The following is a 23796-nucleotide window of genomic DNA, read 5'->3' as shown; positions in this document are numbered from 1 at the left end:
ATAGAGACAAAGAGATTTGACACATTTAAAAATTGCCACACACGGTTCTCATTTGGATCCTCTTCCAATGAACCAAAACAATCATGAAACAAACAGGAAAACTTAAATCACTGAGTGGATAGGAAAATGGCAAAGTAAGGACAAAAGCAGTTTCAAAAATGCACATGTAACTAGAAACATATACCATAAACAGACATAATAATTATGTCATCTAAATCCTTGAAAGGTTTCTAGAGTCAAGTTGGTCAAGAAAATGTTTTCAGATTTTTTTTGTCGGGGGTAAACAGGAGACTGCCTACATTCAAGACTGCCTTGGCTGGGCACGGTGGCTCACACCTGTAATCCCAGCACTTTGGGAGGCCAAAGCAGGCAGATCACTTGAGCTGAGGAGTTCTAGACCAGCCTGGTCAACATGGCAAAACCCCAGCTCTACTAAAAATACAAAAAACTAGCCAAATGTGGTTGTGCATATCTGTAACCTCAGCTGTTCAGGAGGCTGAGACGTGAGAATCACTTGAACCTGGGAGGCAGAAGTTGCAGTGAGCCACTGTACTCCAACCTGGGTAATAGAGCAAGACTCTGTCTCAAAAAAAAAAAAAAAAGATTGCCTTAGGTTTAAGCCTGTATGGTACAACTTAAAGTTACATTTATTGAGCACCTACTACAGGGCACTGAGCAAAGAGGAATCATGTATTAATTCAGGGTTCCGCATGCTGTAGCCCACAGGTACCCAATACACTGCCTGCTTGTGTAAATAAAGTGTTATTGGAATACAGTCAGGCCAGTTCACTTGTATGTTGTCTATGGCCATGTTCACACACAGTTGAATAGCTGCAACAGAGGTTGCAAACCCAAAATGCATCTGACCCTGTATTAGCTTTTTACAAGCGGTAACATTTGAAAAGCTAGCCCATTTTACACACAGGAAGAAACCGGGGCTCCAAGAGGCTAACTTTCTCAAGATCCTAATTTGACTGGCAGGGCCAAGATTTAAACTCAAATGGTCTGATGCCAACACTCACATGCTCACCTACCACACTGTGCTGTCTCCAAATAGATAGGTAAGAGAAAACCTAAATGTCGTCCAGTCTCATAAACAGAAGTTTGGGTATAACTTTAGAAAATTCATCCATACAATGGAATTCGAGGCAACCAAGTAAGATAATCTATATTAGACAGAAAACACACCCATTACATATTTGGGAGGAAAATACCTTACAAACCGACTTTATGTGGGAATTTCCAATTATATATAATAGCACATATAGTTTTTGTCCTACCCACCCAAAAACCCTTCTAAAGTTACACAAAATACATTTGAAAAGATATAAACCTACAAGGAGAAAGCACACAAAATGAACAGCAAAGCAAATTAAATGAGAATTGGATGTTATTCACAGATAATAGAGCATAGAAAACAGATGGGTTAATGATTATCAGCCAAGGAGATCAGATGGCCAAAACCTAAGCCTTCAGTGAGAAAAAAACCCAGAACCAGACTACAGGACCCCAGAAAGACTCAGGAATTGGAGGTACCACACCTCTCAAAGTGAGGGTGAAGCTGCAGACGAAAACAGGAGATAAGGTGAAGTCTGTCAAGATCTCCAGACCCCTGCTCCCACCCCGTGCAGATGGCCTGCCCTCTCCCCACCCAGCAAAAGACAAAAGTTGATGCTTGGAAAAGTTAAACCAAGGGGACCACAGAAAAATAAAGGTGCAATGAGCTATGATCATGCCACTGCACTCCAACCTGGGTGACAAAAACTTTTTTCTTTTTTTTTTGAGACAGAGTCTTGCTCTGTCGCCCAGGCTGGAGGGCGGTGGCGTGATGTCGGCTCACCACAAGCTCTGCCTCTCTGGTTCACGCCATTCTCCTGCCTCAGCCTCCGGAGTAGCTGGGACTACAGGCACCCGCTACCATGCCTGGCTAATTTTTTGTATTTTTAGTAGAGACGGTGTTTCACCGTGCTAGCCAGAATGGTCTCGATCTCCTGACTTCATCATCCGCCCGTCTCACGATTATCAGCCAAGGAGATCAGATGGCCAAAACCTAAGCCTTCAGTGAGAAAAAACCCAGAACCAGACTACAGGACCCCAGAAAGACTCAGGAATTGGAGGTACCACATCTCTCAAAGTGAGGGTGAAGTTGCAGATGAAACTAACGTTTCTTCTAACTAACATATCTTCTAACATTTATGTTGATTTTTTTTTTGCTTTTTTTCTTTTTTTTCCCCGTGTGTGGTTTTGTTTTTTTGTTTTGTTTTGTTTTCTGTTTGTTTGTTTGTTTTTTCATTGCTGCTAATTTTTTTTTTCTTTTTTGTCTTTTTGAGACAGAGTCTCACTCTGTGGCCCAGGCTGGAATGCAGTGGTGTGATCTTAGCTCACTGCCACCTCCTCCTCCTGGGTTCAAGCGATGCTCCTCTTTTAGCCTCCTGAGCAGCTGGGGTTACAGGCATGGACCACCATGCCTGGCTAATTTTTGTATTTTTAGTAGAGACGGGATTTCACCATGTTGGTCAGGCTGGTCTCGAACTCCTGACCTCAGGTGATCCACCTGCCTCGGCCTCCCAAAGTGCTTGGATTACAGGCATGAGCCACTGCGCCTGGCCAAAACTTTTAATTTAGGCTGGGCGTGGGGCTCATGCCTGTAATTCCAGCACTTTTCCTAAAAGCAGTGACATGGCGAGGGGAGGAGGGTTATGCTCTCCAGATCATCCCAAAGCAAAGCTCAAAGTCTTTGTGCTCAGAGCTTCTAAATAGCTTTTAAATCCTCCCATTCTTGATCACAGACAATCAAAGATTATCAGACATGTGAAGACAGCCTCTAACACAGAAGAAATGAAAAGAAACAGAAAGAAGCAACTTAAAGAAAACTAAAACCAAGCCAAAAAACTACCATGAATTCCCTAAAAGAGATAACAGAAGATGAAACAAGAACAGAGATATTATTAAAGAACAAAAGAGCTCTTGGATAATAAAAGCATGACAGCAGAAAGTAAAACTAAATAAAACAGCTGGGTTGGAAGATAAAGAAAAGGAAATCTCCTACAAAGTAAAGCAAGAAGTTGGCTAGAAACAAGGAGAAAGGCAATAAAATTAGAGGACCAGTCCTGAAAAATCCACGGTGGCTCACACCTGTAATCCCAGCACTTTGGGAGGCCGAGGCAAGTAGATCACAAGGTCAGGAGTTCAAGACCAGCCTCACCAACATGGTGAAACCCCATCTCTACTAAAAATACAAAAATTAGCCAGGTGTGGTGGCACACGCCTGTAATCCCGGCTACTCAGGGGGCTGAGGCAGAAGACTCGCTTGAACCTAGGAGGCGAAGATTGCAGTGAGCTAAGATTGTGCCACTGGACTCCAGCCTGGCCGACCGAGCAAGACTCTGTCTCGAAGCAAAAAATATATATATATATATATATATATATATATGTACACACAAAAACAATCATAAACCAAGGAACCAGAATAGCTTCAGACATCAAGAAAACCAGAAGAGGTCAGGCAAGGTGGCTCACACCTGTAATCCCAGTACTTTGGGAAGCCCAGGCAGGTGGATCACCTTAGGTCAGGAGTTCGAGACCAGTCTGGCCAACATGATGAAACTGTGTCTCTACTAAAAACACAAAATTAGCCAGGTGTGGTGGCATGCGCCTATAATCCCAGCTACTTGGGAGGCTGAGACAGGACAATCACTTGAATCTGGGAGGTGGAGGCTGTAGTGAGCCAAGACCACATCACTGCACTCCAGCCTGGGCAAGACAGAGCAAGACTCCATCTCAAAAAAAAAAAAAAAGCCCAGAAGAAAAGGAGCAATGCCTTCAAAATCCCAAACAAAATGATTTCCAACCTGGAATTCCGAAACCAGTCAAGCTTGCAATCAAGGTTAAAGGTAAAATAAAGGCAATCTCAGGAGACAGGTGCCAACCAGGGCTGCACTGGAGGTTGAAATCACAAAGATCAGACACCTTTTTAGACAGGTGTTCTTCAGCACCACTGACAACATGGTTCTGACAGTATTTCATGACAATGGATGGTGACAGTTCTACAACAGATGCTTCTCAACTAGGAATCTCTGCAGACTATATTGGAGGAAGTCATTATGTTATATACCCTCATGATGATACTGAGGACAGCCGAATGATCATGAGGACACAAATGGTTCAAAAGAAAGTTTCAGAGAACAAGATATATATCTTCCAATAGCAAATGTGGCTAGGATAATGAAAAATGCCATACCTCAAACGGGAAAGATTACAAAAGATGCCAAAGAATGTGTTAAAGAGTGTGTGAGTGAGTTCATCAGCTTTATAGAACATCTGAGGCAAGCAAAAGGTGCCATCAAGAGAAGCAAAAAACAATCAATGGAGAAGATATTCTCTTTGCTATGTCTACCTTAGGCTTTGACAGTTATGTGGAACCTCTGAAATTATACCTTCAGAAATTCAGAGAGGCTATGAAAGGAGAAAAGGGAATTGGTGGAGCAGTCACGCTACAGATGGACTAAGTGAAGAGCTTACAGAGGAGGCATTTACTAACCAGTTACCAGCTGGCTTAATAACCACAGATGATCAACAACAAAATGTTATGGTTTACACAATATCCTATCAACAGATTTCTGGTGTTCAGCAAATTCAGTTTTCATGATTTGAAGAAATGATAGAATGGGGAGTGTACAGAAATGAGAGTCTGTGTGATTCCGGAACAGAGACATCAGAAGGAAAGACTGGTGAAAAGATGTATCTTTGTATATTAATAGCTGTAATGTAGCTTCCTGATGCTTGACTAATCGAGGTGTTAATTCTGACTTGAGAATCTTTTTCATGAATGATTTTAAAGAAAAATTTGGATTTTAAAGGTATTAAAATATTTTTGTTTTGTATGAGTTTGTTGCTCTGTATGACTCCCGTATGCATTGTACACTGCAATTTATTAGTCAGAGATTTGTAGACAGTTTCTTATTTTCATATAGAATCATGTTACTTTTGTAATTCAAGTAAGCAGCTGGGTTAATTCATGATGTTTGCCCTTTTAATAAAATATAAGCGTAGAGTTCATTTTGAATGCAAGTTGCCTTTATTATAAATTTGAGTTTGTCTTGGTTATACCTTGCATGATAACCTAACTAGATTTCTAGCATTTGCTGTATTTATTAAAAATTTTTTTGTAAAACATTAATAGTTTAAGCAGCATCAGTTTTTTAAAAAATGTAATTGAGTAAGTGTGAATGCAGAAGCAAATATCATCCGCCCTGTTAAACTTGGTGCCCGTTAACAGTGTTTACACTGTTCATTGTGCCTGTTAATGTAGTTTTAGTTACTGGAGCTTTTTTAAGATTAGATTTGGTTTTGAGTTACATTTTCAAGAACGTTGGAATACATTTAAGTTTAATGTAGTCCTAGTGCTCTTGAAATGGTGCACCTTTCATTTGGTACATGATTTTGTTTCAAATCATATCTTCAAGTACTACAGTATCCTCTTACAGAACAGGAATTTTATAGTCTGATGGTAAATGTCTTCATTTTACCTTTTTAATTGAAATGTCAAGTTTCCTGTTATACTATGGAAACCAAGAAACATCAGACATCATTGCATGTACAGACCTTTTGCATGGTGAGTGAATGAAATGGAGAACAGAGTGAGTGCTGTGAACGGTGTGAAACAGAAGCTGCCAACTTCTAGTGTGTTGTGTTCATCTCTGCAATAAACTAAACTTACATAATGTAACTCTGTATAATTTAGTAGTATGTACTTGGATTGTTTCTTTTGAAAAGTGAGGATTTGTATTTTCTCATCTATTCCTTTTGGTATTAACTTGAGGGATGTTTTTTAAATTTTTAAAAAATTGCTGTTGTATAGTTTGTCTAAAAGGCAGTTGGAGTGAATATCATCTTTGAAGGACACTCAAATTTATAAGGTAGAAGCAATTTCCCAGATATAGGCTGAATAGAAACATTTACTTTGCCAGAAGGACTGTTAGGAGTATATTTGGGCTAATCAGAGGTTAATAATGCCCTCATCTCCTACTATCCATTTAAAAAGCAATCTTCATTATAGTAAATTCAAACAGGAAAAAATAGGGGAGTAGTTAAGCAAAATCAACAATCATCCTGGCCGGGCGCGGTGGCTCAAGCCTGTAATCCCAGCACTTTGGGAGGCTGAGACGGGTGGATCGCGAGGTCAGGAGATCGAGACCATCCTGGCTAACACGGTGAAACCCCGTCTCTACTAAAAATACAAAAACTAGCCGGGCGAGGTGGCGGGCGCCTGTAGTCCCAGCTACTCCGGAGGCTGAGGCAGGAGAATGGCGTAAACCCGGGAGGCGGAGCTTGCAGTGAGCTGAGATCCGGCCACTGCACTCCAGCCTGGGCGACTGCGAGACTCCGTCTCAAAAAAAAAAAAACAATCATCCTACTATGTTGAAAGAACCAATGTTAATATTTTGATAAATATCATTTGTACGTTTACTTTGCTAAATATGTATATTTTTATAAAAATGGGCTCATATTGTGCATAGCGTTTTGTAACCTGCTTTTTTCACTTAACAATATATTGGGAACATCTTTTCCAGGTCAAAAAAAGAAAAAAAAAAAAGGCAATCTCAAACACACATTTTCCAAAAAAAGTTTCTCCATGTACCCTTTCTCAAGAAGCTACTAGAAAAAGTATTCCACCAAAATGTGAGAGTAAACCAAGGAAGAAGAACATGAGAAGACACAGAGTTATAGGTAGCAGAAGACTCAATCCGGGAGAAATGTGAAGGAGGCTCCAGAGAGACAGCTGCCAGCAGGCCTAAGGGCAGGCAGTCCAGACCAGAGCAGAGTAGGACGACAGAGGGCTGAGGACGCATACCTCCAAGCCAAAAAAAAAAAAAAAGGAACAGATTCCTTATTTTGACCATATTGAGAAGGATTTTATGGCTCTCACAGTTTGGAGATTAATTAGAGAAAGGTACAGGGAAAACCAAAGGAAAAACAAAGTAACGATGAACTTTAAGGAAAATGAAGTTTTACAAGAAAGAAAATGTGATCAGAGTATACAAAGCGACTCAGCTGTGAACATGGCAGTAACCAATCTTAAACAGACTTAATCCAAAAGGTATTCAAGCCACACAGGGAGGCTGCAGAAAGGGGAAGCTAATGTATCCCTGGGTGTGGGTGCTTCTGAAGGAGGTACAGAGAACTAAATTCTCATCTCCCAAGCAAGAAGTTCTCAGACATCTAAAACTGAAAAACTGACCAACAGTAAAGATTATTTAGAAACATGAGGTAAGTACTAGAAGAAAGAGCTAAAAGATGAGAAGCTGCCTGTGGAGCAGTAATAAAGGATGGGTGGAGACGAGTAAGATGGAGGAATGCGGCCAGGCACAGTGGCTCATGCCTGCAATCCCACCACTTTGGGAGGCCAAGGAGGGTAGATCACAAGGTCAGGAGTTTGAGACCAGCCTGACCGACATGGAGAAACCCCGTCTCTACTAAAAATACAAAAACTAGCCAGGTTTGGTGGCGCACGCCTGTAATCCCAGCTACTCGGGAGGCTGAGGCAGGAGAATTGCTTGAAACTGGAAGGTGAAGGTTGCAGTGAGCCAAGATCATGCCATTGCACTCCAGCCTGGGCAACAGAGCAAGACTCTGTCTCAACAACAACAAAAAAAAGATAGAAGAATGCTGCCCCTCAATTATAAGCTATGTTAAAAATCACTAGTATTCCTCCAACGACATCCTTCCCTTCTTCTCTGGTTATCAAGGTATAAGTCTGCCTAGATGAAGGCTGATTTTCCAGATTCCCTTGCAGCTAGGTATCAACCAGGTTTCCCCACTCTTGTCAATAGCAGATATACCATATGCAACTCTTGAGCCAAGCTCTTAACAAGGAAGGAATGCACTTTCCTCTTCTCCCCTTTCCACTGGCCAGAATGCCCACATTAACAAACCCTGAGTCCTATCAGAGTACCCATTTCACACCAAGAGATGGACACTGTGTTGAGGGGTGATAGAGAATCAAGACAAAAGGCACCAGTATCTCTGACGTGATGGAGCCATCCTTCTTAAGTCAAACTTAAGCCACTGTTATTTTGGCCTTTTACACAGCAGCTAAACCCACATCCTAACATATAAATCCTTAAAAAAAAAAAAAAAAAAAAAACTCAGTTTACATTTATTAATAACTGAAAATCTGAAAAGTATGTTAGAAGGAAACCATCAATTTGTTTCTTGGAGGCCTGGTTACGTAAAGTACTGTTTTTAACTAGTAACACTTAGGATCAAGCTAGAAAGATGGAACACATTTCATCAAGAGAACTAAAAAGTCAGATGCCTGGTGCGAGCTTTACTCACTTTTTGGATTTCTAAACGAGAGTCAGCGTCATCCAAGAACTCTAGGGGTGGAGAGCATTTGTCAATGACTGTCCTGCGGTCCCCAAGGGGCTCCTCACTGGGTTTCTCCTGAGGGTCTATAACTACTCTCCTGTCGTAGAAGCTGCTCTTCTCTGGCACAGTCTTGTCCTCCTCCACACTGATCTCTGGGGTTGAGTCTTTCTCCTTCTGAGCAGTGGTGACTGTGACACTCCTGGCTGCTCCTTCTGTAGTCTTGGCTGGTCCTTCACTCCTGGCTGGTCCTTCTCCATGGCTGGGACGCTCTGCTGTGCTTGGTTTTGCCCGAATGGCAGCCTCTCCCTTCCTTTTTGGCATTGATTTCCCCAGGATGCCCTGGATAGCCTTCAGGTAGATCATTGTGGAGCCCTGGTCTCGAAGTCTATCCCTCTTCCTTTTCTGGACCTTGTTGGGTTCCTCAATTGTATCATTCTGATTCTCAGCTTCAGCTGCAAATTCAGAGTTTGTGGAGTTATGAGAACTATCTTTGGAATCAACCTGGAAAAAAAAAAAACAGAATTGAAAGTGTTGTTCCAAGGGCACTTTCGTACATGAAGCATCTGGCAAATTACAAATCAGTGGCGGTTCTACCAGTCAAAGGGACAGTGATTATGGCTAAGGCAAAGGTTCTCTCCAGGTGAAGTGGCACTGTAAGAGGGGTTGATTGCTGCCATTTCTTAGCATTTACCTTCTCAAGCTCAGCAGATGATATCCTCTCACTGCAGGGAGAGGAAAGGAGCTGAAATGAACACTCTCATTAAACCAGACTGCAAGCTCCTGGAAGGCAAGGAATGCACTTCAGGCAAAACAGCAGCTCAAGCTCTTGCCACTGGAAAGGGCCCTAGAAACCAGTTAGCCTAATCCCATATCTAAGGGTAAAGGAAACCTGAGGACCCAGTGAGGGCAAGCGCTAGCCCCAGGAACTCCAATCCCCAAGTCCTGAGTGCAGTGTTTTTCCCACCACACCCAAAGCCTCCTGAAAGTTCTCTGCAAACTCTGCCCCTCAAATGATCAACTTGGTTTTGGAAAATGCCTCAGTTTCTCAGTGACTGCACCAGGGTCAATCAAGATAGACTGCTCCCAACAACAAACCTCCTCCAAGATGGAAGTGAAGCCTCAGCCCCCTCTTGCACTCCAGGACTCCACAAAGAAAAAGCTAAACTTTTTGTCTGCAAGACTATTTTGCTGTGAAATTCCAATCCAGTCTAATCCCAGTCGGGTGTAAGAACACTCCACAAATGTCCCCCTAAGGCCATTCCATAAGCAGTAAACCATTATCCCATCTGCATTCCTAAATCATTTCTATTAAATTCCTCTCAAAAGTAAATACAGACCAGGCACAGTGGCTCATGCCTGTAATTCAGCACTCTGGGAAGCCAAGGCAAGTGGACTGCTTGAACCTAGGAGTTGGAGACAAGCCTGGCCAACATGGCGAAACCCCATCTCTATAAAAACACGTGGGGCGCAGTGGCTCACGCCTGTAATCCCAATCCCAATTTTGGGAGGCCAAGGGAGGAAGATCACTTGGGCTCGGGAATTCAAGACCAGCTTGGGCAACATGGCAAAACCCTGTCTCTATTAAAAATACAAAAATTAGCTGGGCCATGGTGGCACATGCCTGTGATCCCAGCTACATGGGAGGCTAAGGCACAAGAATCGCTTGAACCTGGGAGGCGGAGGTTTCAGTGAGCCATGACGGCACCACTGCACTCCAGCCTGGGCGACAGAGTGAGATCCTGTCTCAAAAAAAAAAAAAAAAGACAAAATTGCTTTATATGTATATATTAGCAAAGTCTAAAAAGCCAAACTGTTTATAATGGATCTCTTTGGGTAATGCAGGGAAGTAGAAAGAGGGTTAGGCTCGGCTGGGCACGGTGGCTCACACCTGTAATCCCAGCACTTTGGGAAGCCGAGGCAAGTGGATCACCTGATGTCAGGAGTGTGAGACCAACCTGGCCAACGTGGCAAAACCCTGTCTCTAATAAAAATACAAAAATTAGCCGGGCGTGGCAGCGGGCATCTGTAATCCCCCCTACTCAGGAGGCTGAGGCAAGAGAATCGCTTGAAACCAGAAGGCGGAGGTTGCAGTGAGGCAAGATTGTGCCACTGCACTCCAGCCCGGGCAACAAGAGCAAAATTCCATCTCAAAAATTAAAAATTTTAAAAAAAAAGCAAAATTAAAAAAAAAAACAAAAATTAGCTAGGCGTGGTGGCACGTGCCTGTAGTCCCAGCTACTCAAGAGGCTGAGGTAGGAGAATCATTTGAACCCAGGAGGCGGAGGTTGCAGTGAGCCGAGATCATGCTACTGCACTCCAGTCTGGGGGGCAAGAATGAAACTCCTTCTCAAAAAAAAAAAAAAAAAGGGCTTCTGCTCTTATAAGCTTCTTGTATCCATTTGAAATTTTTTTTCTGAAAAGCACATAATATTTTTGGGGTTTTTTTTGTTTTTTTTTTAATCATTATCCTGAGTCAAGGGCCAAAGAAAAATAAAACTTAAAAGAATCTTAAACCTGGCCGGGCACAGTGGCTCACACCTATAATCTCAGCACTTTGGGAGGCCAATATGGGTGGATCACAAGATCCGGAGATTGAGACCATCCTGGCTAACATGGTGAAATCCATTCTCTACTAAAAATACAAACAAATTGGCCGGGTGTGGTGGCCGGCGCCTGTAGTCCCAGCTACTTGGGAGGCTGAGGCAGGAGAATGGCGTGAACCCAGGAGATGGAGCGTGCAGTGAGCGGAGATCATGCCACTGTACTCCAGCCTGGGCGACAGAGTGAGACGGAGGAAAAGAATCACAAACCTTTAGAAATCTACACTTGTTAATATAGGCATCTATTTTCCTGAAAGTACTCAAACTGTTGGCAGCTGCTAACTTCACGAAGATGAATAGGAAAGGTGGTGTTTGCTATCATTTTGAACCCCTCTGGACTTACTAAATTTTCTTACTTTCTGAATTTTCTAACATGTGTCTACAGGGATTATTTGTTAAAGGTTACGGGTCATTTTTGTTTTCTTTTCTTTTTTTTTTGAGCGCAGTGGTGCGATCTTAGCTCACTGCAACCTCTATCTCCCAGGTTCCACAGATACTCCTGTCTCAGCCTCCCAAGTACCTGGGATTACAAGCATATGCAACCACACCGGCTAATTTTTGTATTTTTAGTAGAGACGGGGTTTCGCCATGTTGGCCAGGTTGGTCTTCAGCTCCTGACCTCAGGTGATCCACCCACCTCGGTCTCCCAAAGTGCTGGGATTACAGGTGTGAGCCACCATGCCCAGCCTGTTTTCTTTATATCTTTTTATATTTAAGGAATTCTAATAAATATATATATATTTGAGGCAAAATCTCACTCTGTTGCCCAGGCTGGAGTGCAGTGGCACAGTGTCGGCTCACTGCAACCTCCGCCTCTGAGGTTCAAGTGATTCTTGTGCTTTAGCCTCCCTCCCGAGTAGCTGGTATTACAAGCATCTGCCACCACACCTGGCTAATTTTTTTAATTATTTTTAGTAGAGATGGGGTTTCACCATGTTGGCCTAACCTCAAGTGATCTGTCCGCCTTGGCCTCCCAAAGTGCTGGTATTACAGGCACGAGCCACTGTGCCTGGCCTCTTAATACTAATAATAAACTTGATGACTCCCAGGGCCTGCCCTGTGAGACACAGCCCCAACTTCCCAGCCCACTTCTCTAGTGCCCTCTTCTGCCTGCCACCAACTACCTGCCACCTTTGGCCCATCACACCCTCTTACATGTTTGCTGGCACATCTTATCTCCTCTGCTTGCCATGTCCTTGCCTCCATCCCATTTTGTGTCCTACCTGTCTGTCAAGGCCCGATCTCCACTTTGACTGCTTCTCCACCTCTGCCCTCTGCTCCCGCTAAAGCCAGGTATACAACACAGATGGTGAGGTCTGCAGCAAACTGAAGAGCGCCTACACCCTCAGACGGGCAGCTGCTCCTCACCTCTACTGGTGCCATTTGGTAGTAGAGAATCAGAGTTAGAGATTCTGTTTTTTTCCAAGTAAAACCAGAAATATTGAATTTAGTGCATTTTTCAACTGTTCAGCAAGCACTTACTAAGCACTTACTCTGTGCCAGCAGGCACGGTTCTAGACCTGTGGGTTTAGCGTTCAACAACAAAAAAAAAAAAGGTTAATTAGCCAGGTGCGGTGGCAGGCGCCTGTAATCCCAGCTACACAGGAGGCTGAGGCAGGAGAATGGCGTGAACCCGGGAGGTGGAGCTTGCAGTGAGCTGAGATCGCGCCACTGCACTCCAGCCGGGGCAACAGAGCAAGACTCCGTCTCAAAAAAAAAAAAAAAAACAAGGCTGGGTGTGGTGGCTCACGCCTGCAATTCCAGCACTTTGGGAGGCCAAGGCAGGAGGATCATTTGAGCCTAGGAGTTCAAGACCAGCCTGGGCAACATAGCGAGACCCCATCTGTACAAAAAAATACAAAAATTAGCTGGGTGCAGTGACCCATGCCTGTAGTTCCAGCTACTCCAGGAGCTGAGACAGAAGGATTGCTTGAGTCTGGAAGGTCAAGGTCACAGTGAGCCGAGATTGTGCCACTGCACTTCAGCCTGTGGAGATGCTCCAACCTTTTGGAGATGCTGTCTCCAAAAATAATAATAATAACAACATACAAGAACATCTGCCTCCTGGAGCTCACACTCTAGCTGGTGAGAGAAGGGAAAACCAGGAGAAAGGTAAGACAAGTGAAATATGTATGTTAGAGAGTGATAAGTGCCAAGGAGAAAAACAAGAAAAGGGGACATAAAGTGGGGAGGCGACGTCATTCAAGTCTTCAGTTCAAGGTAGGGACTTAGACTGGAGTTGTAACTTCTATTATTGAGACAGTCTCACTCTGTCGCCCAGGCTGGAGTGCAGTGGCGCCATCTTGGCTCACTTGCAACATCCGCCTCTCAGGTTCAAGCGATTCTCCTGCCTCAGTCTCCTGACAAGTTGGGATTACAGTTGTGTGCCACCACACCCAGCTAAAGTTTGTATTTTTGGTAGAGACAAGGTTTCTCCACGTTGGCCAAGCTGGTTTGAACTCCCAGCCTCAAGGGATCAGCCCACCTGAGCCTCCTAAAGTGCTGGGATTACAGGCGTGAGCCACCACACCCAGCCTGGAGTCATTAATTCTTAATGTGAATTGTCCCAAAATGTTAAATACTATAAGGACCTAGCAGGTTACATCCAGTCCACAGACCAGGAGTTTTGCCATCTCTGGTTGTAAAGACTAGGACTGGAGTTGGGGGAGGAAAAAAAATTAGGAGTATAATGATATACCTTATGTCTTCAAACAGATTTACAATTTACAGAACGGTCACAGCTGTCATCCTTCTTTTACAGAAAGTGAAACTGCTACATGGCTTGTAAGTGGCAGAACCAGGATTCAAACTCAAGTTCTCCCTAACATCCTGGAAGCCAAGGGAAAAGGAGTAATGAAATATGAAAGTGAGAAACACTGTTGGCCGGGCGTGGTGGCTCCTGCCTATAATCTCAGAACTTTGGGAGGCTGAAGCAGGCAGATCGCTCGAGCCCACAAGTTCAACAACAGCCTGGGCAACACGGCAAAAAAAAACCCATCTCTACAAAAAATACAGAAAAATTAGCTGGGCATGGTGGTGCATGCCTTAGTCCCAGCTACTTGGGAGGCTGAGGCAGGAAGATCACCTGAGCCTGGAGGTGAAGGATGCAGTGAGCCAAATGCACCGCTGCACTTCAGCCTGAGTGACAGACAGGAGGGGAGGGGAGGGGAGGGGAGGGGAGGGGGAGGGGGGAGGGGGAGGGGAGGGGAGGGGAGGGGAGGGGGAGGGGGGAGGGGGGAGGGGGGAGGGGGGAGGGGGGAGGGGGGAGGGGGGAGGGGGAAGGGGGGAGAAGGTAGAAAAAAAAGGGAAAAAGTGAGAAACACTCTCAAAGGCTGGAGGACCTAAGATGGATCAACATCACCAAGGATGAGTTTCAGCAGGTGATAGCTGGCTCTGAAGGTAAGAAGTAGGTAGACCCCAGGCAGAAGGTAAGAGACAAAACACCTGACTTCAAAAAGGGAAGAGTTCGTTCCTCCTGGAAGCACTGCTTGGTGAACTGTGCCTCTCCAAAGGAAAAAAGGAACAAGAAATGGAGATGTTGCTCCAGTCCTACCATCAGTAGCCTGAAGGATTTCAACAGCTCCTCACCAGCTCCCTGCCTTCTCCCTCCTACTTTTCTCTGCAGCGTGCCAGAGAAGCTCTAAAATGCAAACCCTACCACTTCAGCATTGGCTTAGAACCCTTCCAGGGCTCCGCATTTGCCTACAGAATAATCGCCACCCCTAAGCTCATCAGGAACCCTTCGCAGGCTGGCCCCAACCTTCCTGTCTAGCCTCATCTCCCACCTTCCTCCAAATTCGCTCCAAGTGTCCAGCGAATGCAGACGAACATGGATGAGAGGAGGGCCAGCAGTGCCCCAAGCACCCCAGACAAGCAGCATTTCCTGACATTTTGGGCACGTATTGCTCCCTCTGTCCAAAATGTCCCATCCTCCTCCTTGTCCATCAGTAAGACTCAGTGTCACCTCTTCTGCGAGGACCTTCCTGACGGTCAGTCGCTCATTCCCCCGCCCCTTGGGCACTCCAAACCCATCCCTGTTACAGCACTCCACTCACTGCCCTGTGGTGAATGACTTTTCAGTCTATGAAGCATGGCCTGATTGTCCTTGGCACCAACAGCACCTAGCCTGGTGTTCCACGTGAGCACTGGACGTGTGCCAAGTGAAAATGCAGGAAAGGGGATGCGCAAAAGCTCTATCACTCGAGAGCCTCGATACCCAGTGCTTTACTGTGCTTGGGCTGACTCACCCTGCAGAGAGCTCCTCAAGGGAGGAACCTTGGCACCTTCGTCTTGCCACCCCTACATCGGATGCCAGGCTGGGACAGAGAAGGTACTCCCAGAGGCAGCAGTGCAAATACTGGCTTTGAAGTTGGACGGATCTGATATTACCCCACAGCTCGGCCACTTACCAGCTGCATGGCCTTGGTCAGCTTATTTAACCTTTCTGAATCTCATTTGCCCAGTGCCTACACAGAGTAGGTGCTTAAATATTTTTTAATTGATATGAAGATATTTACTAACAGATACGTAGAAATAATACCACCTACTTCACGACACTCTTGGGACCATGTGACAGTCTATAGGTCAAACATCGAGAATCACAGTTGATCAAGCCTTATCATACATGCTCGAATTTTCCCTTCCATTCTTCCTACTCCAAATTGAACGTAGACATTTAGACATTTTTGTCATAGCAAAAATAATCTTTACTACATGTAGGTGCTCATCACACAGTTAATCTCCTCTATGAAGAGTAAATGAAGATCATCAGCTAACATAAAACGTCTACAACTGTCCTGGAGGTAGGAAGGGAACGATGTGAGGTCAGCCAGCAGGGATCTCTACCGATTCTAAAATGAGTCTAAGACCTTCCCCTCGGAATATTCTGGGACCTGGCACAGAGAAAAATGTGTTAAAGGCTGGTGGGAGAAGGGAACAAAGTCAACTGTGTAACCCTCAAAGTTTACAGAGCAAGGCCAGGCACAGTAGCTCATGCCTGCAATCCCAGCACTTTGGGAGGCCAAGGTGGGAGGACTGCCTAACCCCAGGAGATTGAGACCAACCTGGGCAACATAGGTAGACTCTCGTCTTTACAAAACAAAAAATTAGCCAGGCAGGCCGAGCGCAGTGGCTCATGCCTATAATCCCAGCACTCTGGGAGGCCTAGGCGGGCAGATCACAAGGTCAGGAAATTCAGACCAGACCATCCTGGCTAACACGGTGAAATCCCATCTCTACTAAAAATACAAAAAAATTAGCCGGGCATGGGAGCGTGCACCTGTAGTCCCAGTTGCTGGGGAGGCTGAGGCAGGAGAATAGTGTAAACCCAGGAGGCAGAGCTTGCAGTGAGCCAAGATTGCACCACTGCACTCCAGCCTGGGTGACAGAGCAAGACTCTGTCTCAAAAGTAAAATAAAGGCCGGGCGTAGTGGCTCAAGCCTGTAATCCCAGCACTTTGGGAGGCCGAGATGGTCGGATCACAAGGTCAGGAGATCGAGACCATCCTGGCTAACACAGTGAAACCCCGTCTCTACTAAAAAAACAAAAAACTAGCCGGGGTGTGGTAGCGGGCGCCTGAGGCAGGAGAATGGCGTAAACCCGGGAGGCGGAGCTTGCAGTGAGCTGAGATCCGGCCACTGCACTCCAGCCTGGGCAACAGAGCGAGACTCCGTCTCAAAAATAAAATAAAATAAATAAATGAGCCAGGCAGGGTTACACATGCCTGTAGTTCCAGCTACTTGAGAGGCTGAGGCAGGAGGATCCTGGCTTGAGCCCAGGAAGTTGAGCTGCAGTGAGTTATGATCACGGCAATGCACTCAGGTCTGGGTGATAGAGCAAGACCCTGTTTTTTAAAAAAAAAAGTTTACAGAGCCAACACAGGAGAGTGGTGAGAGGACTCTAGAAGGACCTGAGGACGAACATGCTTTTTGTGAGAACTCCTCAGCTGTGCTTGCTGAAGGACTTAGGACCAGGACAAACAAGTTCAGATGACTGCAGAGCAAGGGAGGAAGAGGTACAGATGAAGGTGGAAGGTAAGACGTGTTCTGTAATTCCTCAACATGAATCAAGTACTGTACACTTGGTTTTTAAAATGACAAACATATGCTCCAGGAAGAGACCTCAGCAGTCCTAGCGATGGACAATCAGGATTATATAAAAATCTTTGGCCGGGCGCAGTGGCTCAAGCCTGTAATCCCAGCACTTTGGGAGGCCGAGACGGGCGGATCACGAGGTCAGGAGATCGAGACCATCCTGGCTAACGTGGTGAAACCCCGTCTCTACTAAAAAATACAAAAAACTAGCCCGGCGTGGTGGCGGGCGCCTGTAGTCCCAGCCACTTGGGAGGCTGAGGCAGGAGAATGGCGTAAACCCAGGAGGCGGAGCTTGCAGTGAGCTGAGATCCCGGCCACTGAACTTCAGCCTGAGTGACAGAGCGAGACTCCATCTCAAAAAAAAAAAAAAAAAATCTTCAGAAGAGTGATCTTTCTACAATGCAATTTCCTCTTCTGGGTAGAGCCCTGTATAAATTCTAATTGCTTAGAAGACAATCCAGCTGGTACAGTGGCTCATGCCTCTAATCCCAGTGCTTTGGGAGGACAAGGTGAGAGGACAGCTTGAGCCCAGGAGTTTGAGATCAGCCTGGGCAACAGAGCGAGACCTTCATCTCTATAAAAAAAAATTTTTTTTTTTTTTTTTGAGACTGAGTCTCGCTCTGTCACTCAGGCTGGAGTACAGTGGCTTGATCTTGGCTCACTGCAAGCTCTGCCTCCCAGGTTCATGCCATTCTCCTGCCTCAGCCTCCCAAGTGGCCGAGACTACAGGCACCCGCCACCACGCCCAGCTAATTTTTTTTTGTATTTTTAGTAGAGACGGGGTTTCACCGTGTTAGCCAGGGGTGGTCTCGATCTCCTGACCTCATGATCCACCCGCCTTGACCTCCCAAAGTGCTGCGATTACAGGCGTGAGCCACCACACCTGGCCCCCCAAAAAATTTTTTTAATCTGCGGGGTGTGGTGGCACATGCCCATATTCTCACCTATTCAAGAAGACTGTTTGACCCCAGGAGTTCGAGGCTACAGTGAACCATGATTGTGCCACTGCACTCCAGCGAAATAATTTCAAAAAAATAAAATAAGTTTTTAAAAAAAGAATACAATTGGCCAGGCCTGGTGGCTCACACCTGTAATCTCAGCACTTTGGGAGGCTGAGACAGGCAGACCACTTGAGGTCAGGAGTTCGAGACCAGCCTGGCCAACCAGGCCCTCATCTCCACTAAAAATACAAAGATTAGCTGGGCACGGGCACACCTGTAGTCCCAGCTACTTGGAAGGCTGAGGCAGGAGAACTGTTTGAACCCAGGAGGTGAAGGTTGCAGTTAGCAGAGATCACGCCACTGCACTCTATCTTGGGTGACACAGTAAGACTGTCTCAAAAAAAAAAAAAACAAAAAAACAAAGAATACAATTCTAAGGGAATTGTCCCTTAGAATAAAATCCATTGTCCTAAGGATAAAATCCAAATTCCCTTGGCTACTAAAACCTTGCTGCAGTCCACCCCCTACCTCGCTCTCCAGCCTCCACTCTGGGCTCACTGCTCCATCATACCACATTGTAGGCAGTCATGTGACCATCCCTCCAGTCCTCCCACCAGACTGCTCCCTAGAAGCTCATCACTCCCAGACCCAACAGTGCTTAGCGTGCAATAACCCTCAAGTGCTTATACTGAAACCATTAAATTGGGTTCTTGCAAAACAAGGCCCCTTTAGCCTTAATGAGAGAAAGGTGTGTCCATCCTACAATCAGACCCACCCAGATTAGAGACCACATCCTCAAACCCGAGTTCAGATCTTTAGGACAGCCTATTCAGCACACCTGAAAGACTATGTAAAATAAATTTCCTGCCTCTCCCAGTACCAGGTTTCACTCTATCTACAAATTGTCAGTGAAGCTAAATTTAATCAATTGGTATTATTTTATGCTGTACCCAAGTCTACTGAAACTGTATCAAGAAGGATTAATGGCCAGATTAACTTGTATGAGCAAAGTCCTATACTTACCTGATTTGAGACAAATTCAGCATTCCTACGCTAGCTTTTCAACTCACCATTATTTGTGAATTTAAAAAGAAAAAATCCACACGCCCACACAAGAGTTCAGACAGTGAGGTCCACATTGAAAAAACCAGGGACACTTAGCCTACGAGTCCCCAAGACAAAGTGAAATACAGCCCCCTTTCTCAGCTACACAAAAGAAACCACCAAGGCCAGGCTTAAAAACAAACCCATATTCCTTAGGGCCTGTTTTAATTGCTTTTGTAAAATAATTTTCTCTAGAGGCAGCCCGTCTCATATAAGACTGTTTCTCCACTCCTCCACAGGCAGAACTTCTCACTTCTTAAGGCCCAGAGCTTCAAAACCTAGGATGCAAACTCTAAGGGGAAAGTGATCTGTTTTGTTAGTAAAGAATCCCAAACACCTAGAACATTGCCTGGCACAAACTAAACCCTCAACACATATTTGTTCAAACTCTTGATTGAGTAGATAAGCGAAAGGTATCTTCTCTGTGAAGCACTCCTTGGTCTGCTCCAAGTACTTATGAAACCTCTTGCATGTTTCCATTAGGGAACTAACAATTTAACCTCCAAAAAAAAAAAAAAAACTAGCACCACCAAGCAAAACCCCAACATGCTGGAAACCATGACTCTGGAAAACAGCTACACCAAGAACCACAACTCTTGGTTCTGTGATTCAGAGTGGTTCAAAGTACAAGGACACACAATTCCTTAAACTGACAACTAAAATAAATACATCCTTCTCTTGAACACATAATCCACCTTCTACTGCAGTGATTCTCCAATGGGGCTGCACGTTTACAATAACCTGGGGAGCACTGAAAAATCTGGAAGCCCAGACCACACCTCAGACCAATAAATCAGTTTCTCTGGAGTAGGAGGTAGGCCCAAGTATTTTAAAGCTTTCCAAGTAGTTCCAAAGTGCTGCCGAATTTGAAAACTACCTCTCTACTTAACTTCAGGCCAAGCCCCTGGAAGACTGCTTGGTCTTCCAGTTGGGTGGAGCGGACTTCTAGGAAGATCCTCCAGACCTTCAAGAATGTGATGTTTTACAGTCTCCTTCCATCAAAATTCTCATCCCCAACCTCTCAAGCCATGTGGAAGGGGTTTCACAGATTGCAAAGCGTGGCGGCCACCTACCTTAAGGCTGCAGGCTTCCTCCTCTAGAGAAGCCATTTCTTCTAAAGAGGCGTTGGCAGGACGCAGAGGGGATCCCCCTGAAGACAGGAACCCCCCAGTGCTCCGAATCAGACAGCCTTTGGAGGCGGCCCCGCCCACACCTGGGCCCAAGAAATGGGGGGAGGAGGAGGAGGAGCTATTTCTGCGGCGGGATGAGCCCCAGGATAACCTCCGCGAGCAAGCCACATCGTCCCCCTTCTGGGCTTTCAGGCGCTTGGGGCTGCCGGGCCCTCCAGAACGCGATGCAGACCTCTGAGCTGGCTGGCTGGAGGGGGCCACATCACAGGGCTCCCCGAGGCAGCTGCGCTTGCTGGGACACCCTTCCGACGTGCTGCTCCAGTTGTGCTTGACCTTGCCCCGCTCCGACGCCATGGGCACCTGCAAGGTACAGGGGGCCTGGATTCCAACACCACCCTTCTTGGCGGTCCCACCTCAGATTCCCACCACCTCCCGCCCAGGGGGAGGGCAAGACACAAGGGCAGAGCCAGAGGCTAGCCTCACTGACCTTTCCCTCTTCTTTCCACTGCCCATCACAGTTCTCAAGGTTTCAGAGATACCAAACCGTGTCGGAGAAGTCAAAGCGATCCAAAATTTACTAAAGGCTTCCGTTGGTTTCCAAGTCCACAACGTGCTTTTGAGATCACGAAGCGCTTCACTTTGCACAGCGCTACTTGGAGGATGCCTAAGCGCTTCCGGGGCTACAAAGCGCTTTGATCAGTTTGCAATATAAAGCCCTTCAGAACTGTAAAAGCGCTTCAGAAGACCACATGGCGCTTCAAGATCCACACATGGCTGCCCCACCGCCAGCCCTGGGGCCAGGCGCTTAGTCCCTAGGCCAGGGTCAGACTGGGCGCCGCAGCCCGCCCTGCTCGTGCGGCCCGACCAGACCCGGGCCGGAAGGGGCCCGAGCGGCCCCCTCGGGAGCTGGCAGCGCCCCAGGCCGCTAACTCAGGACGCCCCCGGCTGCCTGCCGCCGCTGTACCGCCGGGCAGCCCGCCGCCTGCCCAAGCCCTACAACCCCGCCCGGCCCGGCCTCCGCCCAAGCTGCGACCACTCCGGCCTCCGTGGCGCCCGCCCTCCCTAACGAGCCCTGCGGCCCGCAGGCCGGAGAGCGGCAGGGGCGGGGCCTGCGCCAAACGGAAGGCGCCCATTGCTCGACCCGGCAAGGGGCGGGACTCCGAGCAAGACGGAGCCTGTCTCGTAGCCAAGCGGCTTAGAGTCGGGACAGTACGCCTTAGGAAGCTCGTCTATTGGTCAGAAGCCAGATGGGGCGGAGCCACTCACGTGGGCTTGAACAGCGGGAAGCTGAGGCCAGCCAAACGTGCAGGCAGGCAGCGTCGGCGGACGCGCTTTAAGTTAACGCTGTTCCCCTCAGCTTCGGTCCCTGTGCCGGAAGCTTTCAGACCTGCATTCGCTCATCGAGCCAAAGCAAGCCGTATGCTGAGCATTGTCACCCCACTTTATAGAGCAGAAAACTGTGGCTCAGAGAGACCAAGTGACACACCCAGAAAGGGGAAGATTGGAAGCCACCAAAAAAAAAAAAAAAAAAGACTACACAAAAACGTGGACTATCGGTCTAGTGAAAAATATTAAAGACGGCTGGGAGCGGTGGCTCACGCCTGCAATCTCAGCACTTTGGGAGACCGTGGCGGGAGAATGGCTTGAGCTCGGGAGTTAGAGACCAGCCTGGTCAACATGGTGCGACCCCTATCTCTACAAAAAAATAAAATTAGCTGGGCGTGGTGCCAGTTATTCGGGCTGAGGTGGGAGGATCACTTGAGCCCGGGAGGTCGAAGCTGCAGTGAGCTATGATCGCGCCACTGCACCCCAGCCTGGAGGACAGAGCAAGACCCTGTCTGAAAAAAAAAAAAAAAAAAGAAAAGAAAAGAAAAAATCAAAGACAAGGTACAAATTTAGAAAAATAATCGAAACATGACAAAGGGCTGATATTCGATGTAGCAATTCTCCCAAAATAATAACTTAGTATTAAGACTGGCAGGCCGGGCGCGGTGGCTCAAGCCTGTAATCCCAGCACTTTGGGAGGCCGAGACGGGCGGATCACGAGGTCAGGAGATCGAGACCATCCTGGCTAATACGGTGAAACCCTGTCTCTACTTAAAAATACAAAAAAAAAAACTAGCCGGGCGACGAGGCGGGCGCCTGTAGTCCCAGCTACTCGGGAGGCTGAGGCAGGAGAATGGCGTAAACCCGGAGGCGGAGCTTGCAGTGAGCTGAGATCCGGCCACTGCACTCCACCTGGTGGCAGAGCAAGACTCCGTCTCAAAAAAAAAAAAGACTGGCAAAGGAGGCTGGGTCCAGTGGCACACGTCTGTAATCCCAGCACTTTGGGAGGCCGAGGCGGGCGAATCGCTTGAGGCCAAGAGTTCGAGACCAGTGTGGGAAATATGGCGAAATCCTGTCTCTAGTGAAACACAAAAATTAGCCAGTTGTGGAGGTGTACACGTGTAGTCCCAGTTACTCAGGAGGCTGAGGTGGGAGAATCCCTTGAGCCTGGGAAGTCGAGGGTTCAGTGAGCCAAGATTATGCCACTGCACTCCAGCCAGGGAGACAAAGTGAGACCCTCCATCTCAGGGAAAAAGAAAAAAAAAAAAAAGGCAAAGGAAGCAATGAACAAAAACAAGTTATCAAACACTCTTAAAAATAAGAAAGATAGGGCCGGGCGCGGTGGCCAAGCCTATCCAGCACTTTGGGAGGCCGAGACGGGCAGATCACGAGGTCAGGAGATCGAGACCATCCTGGCTAACACGATGAAACCTCGTCTCTACTAAAAATACAAAACTAGCCAGGCGAGGTGGCGGGCGCCTGTAGTCCCAGCTACTCTGGAGCTGAGGCAGGAGAATGGCGTAAATCCGGAGGCGGAGCTGCAGTGAGCTGAGATCGGGCCCACTGCACTCCAGCCCTGGTGACAGAGCGGACTCCGCCCAAAAAAAAAAAAATTAGAAAGATGGCTCCACCTCAGCCACTAAAAAAGTACATATGGCCGGGCGTGGTGGCTCACGCCTTTAATACCAGCACTTTGGGAGGCCACGAGGCGGGCGGATCACGAGGTCAGGAGATGGAGACCGTTCTGGCTACCACTGTGAAACCCCATCTCTACTAAAAATACAAAAAACAGCCAGGCGTGGTGGCGGGCACCTGTAGTCCCAGCTACTCAGGAGGCTGAGGCAGGAAAATGGCGTGAACCCAAGAGGCAGAGCTTGTAGTGAGGTGAGATCGTGTCACTGTACTCCAGCCTGGGCGACAAAGCGAGACTCCATCTAAAAATAATAATAATAGCCGGGCGCGGTGGCTCAAGCCTGTAATCCCAGCACTTTGGGAGGCTGAGACGGGCGGATCACGAGGTCAGGAGATCGAGACCATCCTGGCTAACAGGGTGAAACCCCGTCTCTACTAAAAATACAAAAAACTAGCCGAGTGAGGTGGCGGCCGCCTGTAGTCCCAGCTACTCGGGAGGCTGAGGCAGGAGAATGGCTTGAACCCGGGAGGCGGAGCTTGCAGTGAGCTGAGATCTGGCCACTGCACTCCAGCCTGGGTGACAGAGCGAGACTCCATCTCA

The 23796-nt window shown here is 46.8% G+C and overlaps 1 protein-coding gene and 1 pseudogene across 4 annotated transcripts in view; one reads left to right on the top strand and one right to left on the bottom strand.

Moving 5' to 3' along the window:
* The window catches only part of TATDN2 (TatD DNase domain containing 2), a 43039-nt gene extending 21276 nt beyond the window's left edge, over window positions 1-21763 (bottom strand). For all 4 annotated transcript variants that reach the window (XR_004437013.1, XR_004437011.1, XR_004437012.1 and 1 more), the window contains exons 1-3: window positions 20725-21763; window positions 20181-20597; window positions 8338-8871 (exon numbers count right to left, since the gene is read on the bottom strand). Coding sequence is in view for 1 of the 4 variants with exons in the window: in XM_033210653.1 (XP_033066544.1) it covers window positions 8338-8871; window positions 20181-20591 (945 nt within the window). In the remaining 3 variants the exon portion in view is untranslated. The remainder of the gene's footprint in view (window positions 1-8337; window positions 8872-20180; window positions 20598-20724) is intronic.
* LOC117083246 lies at window positions 3920-4878 on the top strand (annotated as a pseudogene).
* Window positions 21764-23796: the final 2033 nt, after the last annotated feature.

Source organism: Trachypithecus francoisi, unplaced genomic scaffold (genome assembly GCF_009764315.1).
Source record: "Trachypithecus francoisi isolate TF-2019V2 unplaced genomic scaffold, Tfra_2.0 Lachesis_group0, whole genome shotgun sequence".
Lineage (NCBI taxonomy): Eukaryota > Metazoa > Chordata > Mammalia > Primates > Cercopithecidae > Trachypithecus > Trachypithecus francoisi.
This window is presented reverse-complemented; position numbering and strand designations above follow the sequence as displayed.